General features: G+C 43.7%; 2 protein-coding genes across 4 annotated transcripts in view; one reads left to right on the forward strand and one right to left on the reverse strand.

Annotated features, from left to right (window-relative positions):
- Positions 1 to 6,558: 6,558 nt before the first annotated feature.
- Positions 6,559 to 7,626, reverse strand: LOC133660934 (keratin-associated protein 5-4-like). Its single transcript, XM_062064390.1, has one exon. It carries the CDS (start codon positions 7,624 to 7,626, stop codon positions 6,559 to 6,561), a length of 1,068 nt encoding a protein of 355 aa, XP_061920374.1.
- A 4,418-nt stretch (positions 7,627 to 12,044) lies between these two features.
- LOC133648135 (protein Shroom2-like) overlaps positions 12,045 to 12,827 on the forward strand; it is a 20,037-nt gene continuing 19,254 nt past the window's right edge. For all 3 annotated transcript variants that reach the window (XM_062043919.1, XM_062043926.1, XM_062043932.1), the window contains exon 1: positions 12,045 to 12,537. The gene's annotated coding sequence lies outside the window, so the exon portion shown is untranslated. The remainder of the gene's footprint in view (positions 12,538 to 12,827) is intronic.

Here is a 12,827-nt window from a genome sequence, read left to right on the forward strand (position 1 = left end):
GGACAGTGTGGTGGCTGTCTGTGCACCAGTCTCCCCACTTTAAAAGATTCCACGCACTGAAGGCAATCCCACCAACAGGAGGACAATCATACTCCTTTGGAGTGATCGCCGACAACCTAAAAACCAGAGAGAGGGCAGATACAAATACAATGGTCTAAAAAATGGGTCCATGAGAGAGTTGGGTATAAGATAATACCCAGATTCTTTACCAAAGTCGCTTTGTGTAATTGTTTTATTGTCAAATGTTAAGGTGGTATTATTAAATAGTTGCCGGACATGCATTGTTTAATGTCATCCAGACACGCCTCCAGGGGACTACAAATCTGGCGATTGAATGAAAACATGTTCTTGACTCACGCGGTCAGTAGCTCCGCCCACTGAGCAGCAACAGGTATAAACTGGCTGACATCAGCCGGTGCAGAGCAGCAACAAATGACGAGCAGCTGCAGGTAACTCCTTTCCTCATTGCCTCCGTTTGAAGGATATCATGTAGTTGTTGTTTTCAAGTGTGAGCCTTTTGCATACCATGACACCCACAGGTAGGTGAACATGGGGTGCAGCCCTTCCAGGTGCTTGTCCACTCCAGCCAGACGGACTTCAGCAGAGGAGACTAATACCTTCCTTGAAGATGTGATGAAGATCAAACCTTTGGACCCTGGAGAGGATGGACTAGCAAGGTTTCATTTGGACCCTGGAGAGGATGGACTAACACGGTTTCATTTGGACCCTGGAGAGGATGGACTAGCAAGGTTTCATTTGGACCCTGGAGAGGATGGACTAACACGGTTATCTCCAGTCAGCCAAACTGTTGTGGACCTGGCCCAGAAGATGTCAGAGGACATTGTAGCTCATGCTCTGCTGGCAAGTTCAAGTTGACTACAAAGAGATAACTGACTATCAGTGTGCTCATGTCATATAATACTAAGTCTAAGTCATGCTAACTAAACATTTAATAAATATAATTCTGCAAAATATGCATGCATTGTCCATTGTTTGAAGAGTGTTGAATGTGAAGACTGAAGTTTTGTTGTTTTATTAAACCAGGGAACACATATCTCACACTATTATGTTAGATCCACTATGGACTGGACTCTCACACTATTATGTTAGATCCACTATGGACTGGACTCTCACACTATTATGTTAGATCCACTATGGACTGGACTCTCACACTATTATGTTGGATCCACTATGGACTGGACTCTCACACTATTATGTTAGATCCACTATGGACTGGACTCTCACACTATTATGTTGGATCCACTATGGACTGGACTCTCACACTATTAACTAAATCCACTATGGACTGGACTCTCACACTATTAACTAAATCCACTATGGACTGGACTCTCACACTATTACGGAGGTGAAGACGACATGTTTTGGCAGTTGTTCTGCAGGACAGCTTGTGGTTGACCATGTTTACTGTGCACATCAAGATGGAGGTCTGTGGACATGACAACACAGCCAGAGTCTCTCACATTTGTCTGAACTTCATTCCTGATGCCACAACAGCAGAGAGGCAAAAAAACGTGTCATAAAATATGTTTCCTGACTCTAATCACTAACAATACATTCACCTATGGATTATTTCGTTTGTTTGGATGGTCTTTACAATTAAAGATGTAACCCTTAATAACCCATGTATGAACACTTGAACGGCCTGATCTACTAAAGCACAGGTGTCAAACTCAAGGCTCGGGGGCCAGGTGAGGCCCGCCACTTCCTTTTATTTGGTCCTGGAAAGCCTGGAAATAATATGTATCAATAAAGTACGGTAACTTTTCTTACTAAATGTATTATTTCTTTCTATTTTGGGAGAAGAAAAATATATGTACTCCATGTAATTGCAAATGATGTTAACTTAAATATTATGCAAAAACATATATGATCAAACATTTAAACCCTTAGAAGTAAATACTAATAATCATGATTTCAAAGTAAGTTATCCATCAAAATGTGCAATTTAAAAGTAGCAATAGATTTCACGGTCAAATTGCGAAATTCACTGTGGTTTTTACAGCATTTTTCTCCAAATGAAAAAAACCAGTACTTTTTTTTACTGTAATAAACGGTGGTATTTACAGTAATACACTGAAAAATCTACACAAAAACAACAACAAAAAACTGGCAGCTCAGGTGCCAGAACTTTACTGTAAAATTGCTGTTTTTTTTATTTGCGATAGAAAAAACTAATGTACATTTTACAGTAAAATTCTGGCAAATGAGCTACAAATTATTATTTTTTTACCATAAATACTGTTTTTTCATTTACAGTAATATACACTACAGCAGGGGTCACCAACCTTTTTGAAAGCAAGAGCTACTTCTTGGGTAGTGATTAATGCGAAGGGCTACCAGTTTGATACACACTTCAATAAATTGCCAGAAATAGCCAATTTGCTCAATTTACCTTTAACTCTATGTTATTATTAATAATTAATGATATTTACACTTAATTGAACGGTTCAAAAGAGGAGAAAACACAAAAAAAATGACAATTAAATGTTGAAAAATAGTTTATCTTCAATTTCGACTCTTTAAAATTCAAAATTCAACCGAAAAAAAGAAGAGAAAAACTAGCTAATTCGAATCTTTTTGAAAAAATTAAAGAATTTATCGAACATCATTAGTAATTTTTCCTGATTAAGATTAATTTTAGAATTTTGATGACATGTTTTAAATAGGTTAAAATCCAATCTACACTTTGTTAGAATATATAACAAATTGGACCAAGCTATATTTCTAACAAAGACAAATCATTATTTCTTCTAGATTTTCCAGAACAAATTTTTTTAAAAGAAATTCAAAAGACTTTGAAATAAGATTTAAATTTGATTCTACAGATTTTGTAGATTTGCCAGAATAATTTTTTTGAATTTTAATCATAATAAGTTTGAAGAAATATTTCACAAATATTCTTCGTCGTAAAAACAGAAGCTAAAATGAAAAATTTAATTAAAATGTATTTATTATTCTTTACAATAAAAAAAATGAATTTACTTGAACATTGATTTAAATTGTCAGGAAAGAAGAGGAAGGAATTTAAAAGGTAAAAAGGTATATGTGTTTAAAAATCCTAAAATCATTTTTAAGATTGTATTTTTTCTCTAAAATTGTCTTTCTGAAAGTTATAAGAAGCAAAGTAAAAAAAATAATGAAATTATTTAAACAAGTGAAGACCAAGTCTTTAACATATTTTCTTGGATTTTCAAATTCTATTTGAGTTTTGTCTCTCTTAGAATTAAAAATGTCGGGCAAAGCGAGACCAGCTTGCTGGTAAATAAATACAATTTAAAAAATAGAGGCAGCTCACTGGTAAGTGCTGCTATTTGAGCTATTAGAACAGGCCAGCGGGCTACTCATCTGGTCCTTACGGGCTACCTGGTGCCCGCGGGCACCGCGTTGGTGACCCCTGCACTACATTATGAGGTGAAATTATTGCAACTTACCATATTTTTTTTTTACAATTTAGTTTTCAAAAAATCTAATAAAATGCATAAAAAAATTGTGTAATAATAGTATTGACTGTTAGAAGCGAACCTCTGGGGCCAAACATAACTGCGATGTGGTCCTCATAGAAAACCACTTTGACACCTCTGGTCTACTGTGTCAAAAGCCGTCCGATCCAGCCAACAGTTTTGGTTCTGCTGCTTATCTCAATTAAAAGTGCTGTCTCGGTACTGTGGTTCATCCTGAAACCAGACTGACGTCTTTAAAACCAATCAATCAATCAATGTTTATTTATATAGCCCTAAATCACAAGTGTCTCAAAGGGATGTACAAGCCACAACGACATCCTCGGTACAGAGCCCACATACGGGCAAGGAAAACTCACCCCAGTGGGACGTCAATGTGAATGACTATGAGAAACCTTGGAGAGGACCGCATATGTGGGTAACCCCCCCCCCCCCCCCCACCCCCTCTAGGGGAAAAAGTGGAAGGAAAGACCCCCGTCTGAAAAGACCCCCGTCTGAAAAGAGCTGTTCATTATAGTTCAAAGCTGTTCCATAAAGAATCCCTGAAATGATTTAAAATGGGTTGTAGGAATTGGATCTAAAAGGCAGGTTGTTGGGTTCACTTGGGAGAAAACTCGACCACGTGTCCTCGCATCAACCAGGACCAAACTCTCCAGTGTTTCCTCAGGCAAGGACAACAGATCAGCTGTGTCAGCAGGTGTGTCAGTGCCAAGCCATGTCTCAGGTCAAAGAAGACAGTCGAACTTCTTGTCTAAAATCATATCATTCATTCAAAAAGTTCTGTTTAAAAGGGAGTAAAAGTTCAAAAGTGCCATGTTGTTGTTATCAATTACGCCAAACATAGCGAAAGTGAAACCGCTCCTATCAGGACATGATCTCGAGAAATTCATCCACGCCTTTATGTCGACTCGTCTTGACTACTGCAATGCCCTGTACGTAGGCATTAGCCAGGCCTGCAGCTCGTGCAGAACTCTGCTGCTCGTCTGCTAACACAGACCCGCAGACGTGAGCACATCACCCCTATATTAGCGGCCCTTCACTGGCTCCCTGTGCGTTACAAAATCAATTTTAAACTCCTTTTATTTGTTTTTAAATGTCTAAACAACCTCGCGCCAACATATCTCTCCGACCTCCTTCAGCCTTACTGCCCCACCCGATCCCTAAGATCAGCCGATCAGCTGCTACTGACGGTCCCGGACACAAGGCTGAAGCTTAGAGGTGACAGAGCTTTCGCCGCTGCTGCTCCCAAGCTCTGGAACGACCTACCTCTGAGTGTTAGACAAGCCTCCTCTCTTCCTGTTTTTAAATCTCTCTTAAAAACATACTTTTATTCCATGGCTTTTAACACTGAGTGATCTCCATCCTGCAATGGCGCCCCAAAATACACCTGCTGTGAACCGGTTTTTATGTTTTATTTATTTTATTTGTTTATTTTTTATCGTGTTCTGTTTGTGTTGTGTGGTGTTTGCTCGGTTCTCGTATTATCTTTTAACCTGCCCATTGTACAGCACTTTGGCTACCGCTGTGGTACATTTTAAATGTGCTTTATAAATAAAGTTGATTTGATTTGTTGTCGGTGACAGGTGGAGAAGTGGATTGTTGTGGTTTTGGAAGTTGGACTATACGGACCACAGCTGGAAAACAGATAGACTCTTGGAACATCTTGAGCTTAGGAACACTTACGCAACACTGCACTTTGTCGACTTCAGTTCAGCATTTAAAGGCCTACTGAAATGAATTTTTTTTATTTAAACGGGGATAGCAGATCCATTCTATGTGTCATACTTGATCATTTCGCGATATTGCCATATTTTTGCTGAAAGGATTTAGTAGAGAACAACGTCGATAAAGTTCGCAACTTTTGGTCTCTGATAAAAAAAAACCTTGCCCCTACCGGAAGTAGCGTGACGTAGTCAGTTGTTCACTCCCTCATATTTTCCTATTGTTTTCAACGCAGCTAGAGCTATTCGGACCGAGAAAGCGACGATTACCCCATTAATTTGAGCGAGGATGAAAGATTCGTGGATGAGGAACGTTAGAGTGACGGACTACAATGCAGTGAAATACATATTTTTTTTCGCTCTGACCGTAACTTAGGTACAAGCTGGCTCATTGGATTCCACACTCTCTCCTTTTTCTATTGTGGATCACGGATTTGTATTTGAAACCACCTCGGATACTATATCCTCTTGAAAATGAGAGTCGAGAACGCGAAATGGACATTCACAGTGACTTTTATCTCCACGACAATACATCGACGAAGCTCTTTAGCATCTTTAGCATGAGCTAACGTGATAGCATCTGTCTCAAATGCAGATAGAAACAAAATAAATAAATCCCTGACTGGAAGGATAGACAGAAGATCGACAATACTATTAAACCATGGACATGTAACTACACGGTTAATAGATCTCAGCCTGGCAAAGCTTAACAATGCTGTTGCTAACGACGCTAAGGCTAACTTAGCAACCGGAGCTCACAGAGCTATGATAAAAACATTAGCGCTCCACCTACGCCAGCCAGCCCTCATCTGCTTTGCTCAGCAACACCCGCGCTCACCTGCGTTCCAGCGATTGACGGCGCGACGAAGGACTTCACCAGATCATCCGTGCGGTGGATCTGCTAGCATCGGCTAAGCATCTGCTAGCATCGGCTAGGCGTCTGATAGCATCGGCTAGGCGTCTGCTATCCGAGTAAGTGGTCCTTGTGTTGCTACAGCCACCTACAACTTTCTTCTTTGCAGTCTCCATTGTTCATTAAACAAATTGCAAAAGATTCACCAACACAGATGTCCAGAATACTGTGGAATTATGAAATGAAAACAGAGCTTTTTTGTATTGTATTCAATGGAGAAGGCATACCTCTGTTCCCCGGGCTACGTCACGCGCATGCGTCATCCTTCGAAGGCTTTTTCAACCGGAAGTGTGACGGGAAATTTAAAATGTCACTTTATAAGTTAACCCGGCCGTATTGGCATGTGTTGCAATGTTAAGATTTCATCATTGATATATAAACTATCAGACTGCGTGGTCGCTAGTAGTGGCTTTCAGTAGGACTTTAAAGAAAGCCATGTGACTTTTTATTTTTGTTTCCTGTCGTTGGCTTTGTTGCAGCCTCTAATGTTGCAGCCACTAATGTTGCAGCCTCTAATGTTGCAGCCACTAATGTTGCAGCCTCTAATGTTGCAGCCACTAATGTTGCAGCCTCTAATGTTGCAGCCACTAATGTTGCAGCCACTAATGTTGCAGCCACTAATGTTGCAGCCACTAATGTTGCAGCCTCTAATGTTGCAGCCTCTAATGTTGCAGCCTCTAATGTTGCAGCCACTAATGTTGCAGCCACTAATGTTGCAGCCACTAATGTTGCAGCCACTAATGTTGCAGCCTCTAATGTTGCAGCCTCTAATGTTGCAGCCTCTAATGTTGCAGCCACTAATGTTGCAGCCACTAATGTTGCAGCCACTAATGTTGCAGCCTCTAATGTTGCAGCCACTAATGTTGCAGCCACTAATGTTGCAGCCACTAATGTTGCAGCCTCTAATGTTGCAGCCTCTAATGTTGCAGCCACTAATGTTGCAGCCACTAATGTTGCAGCCACTAATGTTGCAGCCACTAATGTTGCAGCCACTAATGTTGCAGCCTCTAATGTTGCAGCCTCTAATGTTGCAGCCACTAATGTTGCAGCCTCTAATGTTGCAGCCACTAATGTTGCAGCCACTAATGTTGCAGCCACTAATGTTGCAGCCTCTAATGTTGCAGCCTCTAATGTTGCAGCCACTAATGTTGCAGCCTCTAATGTTGCAGCCACTAATGTTGCAGCCTCTAATGTTGCAGCCACTAATGTTGCAGCCACTAATGTTGCAGCCTCTAATGTTGCAGCCACTAATGTTGCAGCCTCTAATGTTGCAGCCACTAATGTTGCAGCCACTAATGTTGCAGCCACTAATGTTGCAGCCTCTAATGTTGCAGCCTCTAATGTTGCAGCCACTAATGTTGCAGCCTCTAATGTTGCAGCCACTAATGTTGCAGCCACTAATGTTGCAGCCACTAATGTTGCAGCCTCTAATGTTGCAGCCACTAATGTTGCAGCCACTAATGTTGCAGCCACTAATGTTGCAGCCACTAATGTTGCAGCCTCTAACGTCCATGCTTAGTGACAAAGTGGTCAGCCTCCAATCCCATTAGCAGTTGCAAAGCCACGGGTCATGCTTGGGATCGCTAGGGGTTGGGTGGAGGTGTGGGGGGAGGGGAGGGGAGGGGAGGGGAGGGGAGGGGAGGGAGGGGAGTTCACTTAACAGTGACAGAGACACATGTGACGTGATCACATGACGTGATCACATGACGTGATCACATGATGACGTGATCACATGATGATGAGGTCACATGACGTGATCACATGATGACATGATCACATGATGATGTGATCACGTCCACTCGGTGCCAATATGACTCGTTAAAGGTGTGTAAGAGGTTTTGACATTTCTAAGTGTGTGTTGACGTGTGTGTGTGTGTGCGTGCGTGTTTGTGTGTGTGTGTGTGTGTGTGTGTTGATGCATGTGAGTGTTGATGTATGTGAGTGTTGATGTATGTGTGTGTTGATGTGTGTGTGTGTTTATGCATGTGTGTGTTGATATATGTGTGTGTTAATGTATGTGTGTGTTGATGTGTGTGTGTGTGTGCGTGCGTGTGTGTGTGTGCGTGTTGATGCATGTGAGTGTTGATGTATGTGAGTGTTGATGTATGTGTGTGTTGATGTGTGTGTGTTGATGTGTGTGTGTGTTGATGTATGTGTGTTGATGTGTGTGTGTGTGTGTTGATGTGTGTGTGTGTTGATGTGTGTGTGTGTTGATGTGTGTGTGTGTTTATGCATGTGTGTGTTGATATATGTGTGTGTTGATGTATGTGTGTGTTGATGTGTGTGTGTGTGTGCGTGCGTGTGTGTGTGTGCGTGTTGATGCATGTGAGTGTTGATGTATGTGAGTGTTGATGTATGTGTGTGTTGATGTGTGTGTGTTGATGTGTGTGTGTGTTGATGTATGTGTGTTGATGTGTGTGTGTGTGTGTTGATGTGTGTGTGTGTTGATGTGTGTGTGTGTTGATGTGTGTGTTGTGTGTGTGTGTTGATGTATGTGTGTGTTGATGTGTGTGTGTTGATGTGTGTGTGTGTTGATGTATGTGTTTGTTGATGTGTGTGTGTGTTGACGTGTGTGTGTGTGTTGATGTACGTGTGTGTTGATGTATGTTTGTATGTGTAAGTGACGTGCGGTGAGGTTCATGGCAGGTGAGGCACTGACTTCATCACAGTCAGATTTACAAACATATGAACCCTAAAGAGTATCTTATTCACCATTTGATTGGCAGCAGTTAACGGGTTGTGTTTAAAAGCTCATACCAGCATTCTTCCCTGCTTGGCACTCAGCATCAAGGGTTGGAATTGGGGGTTAAATCACCAAAAATTATTCCCGGGCGTGGCGCCGCTGCTGCCCACTGCTCCCCTCACCTCCCAGGGGGTGAGCAAGGGGATGGGTCAAATGCAGAGGACAAATTTCACCACACCTCGTGTGTGTGTGTGACAATCATTGGTACTTTAACTTAACTTTAACTTTACACATTCAAACTGTAGCACACAAAAAAGGCACATTTAATAAAAAAAAAACGTTATTATGGTCTTACCTTTACTTATAAATGAAGTCCATGCGCCGCTGTTGTGCTGGATAATGCACCTCCGCCGTAGAATGCACCCCCTGACGGGAGTGTTATATCAACTAAAGCCCACAGGATAGTATGGTCCATGTTGCCTGCGTTAGAGGATGGTATGGTCCATGTTGCCTGCGTTAGAGGATGGTATGGTCCGTGTTGCCTGCGTCAGAGGATGGTATGGTCCATGTTGCCTGTATTAGAGGATGGTATGGTCCATGTTGCCTGTATTAGAGGATGGTATGGTCCATGTTGCCTGCGTTAGAGGATGGTATGGTCCATGTTGCCTGTATTAGAGGATGGTATGGTCCATGTTGCCTGCGTTAGAGGATGGTATGGTCCATGTTGCCTGCGTTAGAGGATGGTATGGTCCATGTTGCCTGTGGTAGAGGATGGTATGGTCCATGTTGCCTGCGTTAGAGGATGGTATGGTCCGTGTTGCCTGCGTCAGAGGATGGTATGGTCCATGTTGCCTGTGTTAGAGGATGGTATGGTCCATGTTGCCTGCATTAGAGGATGGTATGGTCCATGTTGCCTGCGTTAGAGGATGGTATGGTCCATGTTGCCTGTGGTAGAGGATGGTATGGTCCATGTTGCCTGCGTTAGAGGATGGTATGGTCCGTGTTGCCTGCGTCAGAGGATGGTATGGTCCATATTGCCTGTGTTAGAGGATAGTATGGTCCATGTTGCCTGTGTTAGAGGATGGTATGGTCCATGTTGCCTGCGTCAGAGGATGGTATGGTCCATATTGCCTGTGTTAGAGGATGGTATGGTCCATATTGCCAAGGTGAGAGGATGGTATGGTCCATGTTGCCTTTGTTAGAGGATGGTATGGTCCATGTTGCCTGTGTTAGAGGATGGTATGGTCCATGTTGCCTGCATTACAGGATGGTATGGTCCATGTTGCCTGCGTTAGAGGACGGTATGGTCCATGTTGCATGCGTTAGAGGATAGTATGGTCCATGTTGCCTGCGTTACAGGATGGTATGGTCCATGTTGCCTGCGTTAGAGGACGGTATGGTCCATGTTGCCTGCGTTAGAGGATAGTATGGTCCATGTTGCCTGTGTTAGAGGATGGTATGGTCCATGTTGCCTGCGTTAGAGGATGGTATGGTCCATGTTGCCTGCGTTAGAGGATGGTATGGTCCATGTTGCCTGTGTTAGAGGATGGTATGGTCCATGTTGCCTGCGTTAGAGGATGGTATGGTCCATGTTGCCTGCGTTAGAGGATGGTATGGTCCATGTTGCCTGCGTTAGAAGATGGTATGGTCCATGTTGCCTGTGTTAGAGGATGGTATGGTCCATGTTGCCTGTGTTAGAGGATGGTATGGTCCTTGTTGCCTGCATTAGAGGATGGTATGGTTCATGTTGCCTGTGTTAGAGGATGGTATGGTCCATGTTGCCTGCGTTAGAGGACGGTATGGTCCATGTTGCCTGTGTTAGAGGATGGTATGGTCCATGTTGCCTGTGTTAGAGGATGGTATGGTCCATGTTGCCTGCGTTATAGGATGGTATGGTCCATGTTGCCTGCGTTAGAGGATGGTATGGTCCATGTTGCCTGTGGTAGAGGATGGTATGGTCCATGTTGCCTGCGTTAGAGGATGGTATGGTCCGTGTTGCCTGCGTCAGAGGATGGTATGGTCCATATTGCCTGCGTTAGAGGATGGTATGGTCCATATTGCCAAGGTGAGAGGATGGTATGGTCCATGTTGCCTGCGTTAGATGATGGTATGGTCCATGTTGCCTGTGTTAGAGGATGGTATGGTCCATGTTGCCTGCGTTAGAGGATGGTATGGTCCATGTTGCCTGCGTTAGAGGAGGGTATGGTCCATGTTGCCTGCGTTAGAGGATGGTATGGTCCATGTTGCCTGCGTTAGAGGATGGTATGGTTCATGTTGCCTGCGTTAGAGGATGGTATGGTCCATGTTGCCTGCGTTAGAGGAGGGTATGGTCCATGTTGCCTGCGTTAGAGGATGGTATGGTCCATGTTGCCTGTGTTAGAGGATGGTATGGTCCATGTTGCCTGCGTTAGAGAATGGTATGGTCCATGTTGCCTGTGTTAGAGGATGGTATGGTCCATGTTGCCTGCGTTAGAGAATGGTATGGTCCATGTTGCCTGTGTTAGAGGATGGTATGGTCCATGTTGCCTGCGTTAGAGGATGGTATGGTCCATGTTGCCTGCGTTAGAGGATGGTATGGTCCATGTTGCCTGCGTTAGAGGATGGTATGGTCCATGTTGCCTGCGTTAGAGGATGGTATGGTCCATGTTGCCTGCGTTAGAGGATGGTATGGTCCATGTTGCCTGTGTTAGAGGATGGTATGGTCCATGTTGCCTGCGTTAGAGGATGGTATGGTCCATGTTGCCTGCGTTAGAGGATGGTATGGTCCATGTTGCCTGCGTTAGAGAATGGTATGGTCCATATCAGTCCAGTTCATTGTGCTGGATGTTGTTGGCTGTTTGAAGTGCTCAGTCAGGCTGATTTGACTCTTTCGGGACATGTTGGGATCTTACTTGCCGGTACTTCCTCTTTCCCACCTCTGCTTCCTGTCTGGGCTGTGATATAATCTGTGATATAATCATGTTCCACACACATGATTATATCACAGAGGAAGGATTACATCAACAAGTATTGTGTAGATTGAGATAACAATTAGATGACACAATTTAGTGTTCATGGTCCGAGGTGCAAATGATCAGGTAGCCGATGCTTCCCAACATGTGTATTGTCTTGCTCGCAGGCTTTATGTCGCGGTGGCTCTCAGATAAGCCCATCCGTGATGACTCTGGCACTTTGCTTTGTGTTGCTGTGTGTGCAGGCCCCGTGTTCACCGGGCCCCAGGTTCTGTAGTCAGCAGGCTTTAAGGGTCTACCTTTTTTGGGGGGGACAGGTGACGCCTCAGTTCTCAGGGTGACACACTTTGTGTTTGAAAGTGTGTCACTCTTTCTCTGAGAACTTGCATCACCACACACTTCAGTCCGACATTGGCCGCTATCTGCACAGGACAAACATTCCAGCCGCGAGGACATAGAAGCCGATAGAAAACCCAAAACAAAGCGGCCGGTGAAACACAGCCGTGTGCGTTCATGCTCGGAACTTCTGCACACCTGATGGACAACACGGCTCATCTTCACATGGCAGACTCGAGTAGAGCTCCTTTCCAGAAGCTTAGATTACAGCAAGGACGCCAATAACTCCTCCTCTACTCTCAAATCCCCTTTTATAATCCTGTCGGAGATGTGCCGGCAGCACAAGGTGTGTTGTTTGTACACCGCTCTTGTGAAGGTGCACCTTCTTTTCAGCTGCGGGGAAGTGACATGGAAGGGTGTCTTATTTGAGTCCTGAGTCAACACCAACTGTCTGGTAAGTTGCTTTTATTCTCTGCTATTTGGCAAGTCAGACTTTTCTCCTGCTGGCGGCATGAAACTTGGATACAAGGCGTACCATTATTGTCGTATTCTTGCGATACCAATACCTCCAAATGTCGTATTGGCATCGGAACATTCCTATTTGGCGTAGCACTCCATGGAGTCTGCGTACAGTTGGGGAATCACTGGGCTAGAAGGACAGTGGAATCCCGCTAAGTAGCGGACGTCTAGGATGTCTGAGAAGTGGAAGGACTTAGTGGTATGTATCTGATCTGCTGTGGCCTA

This window comes from Entelurus aequoreus, linkage group LG01 (genome assembly GCF_033978785.1).
Source record: "Entelurus aequoreus isolate RoL-2023_Sb linkage group LG01, RoL_Eaeq_v1.1, whole genome shotgun sequence".
In the NCBI taxonomy this organism is placed as follows: Eukaryota; Metazoa; Chordata; class Actinopteri; order Syngnathiformes; family Syngnathidae; genus Entelurus; species Entelurus aequoreus.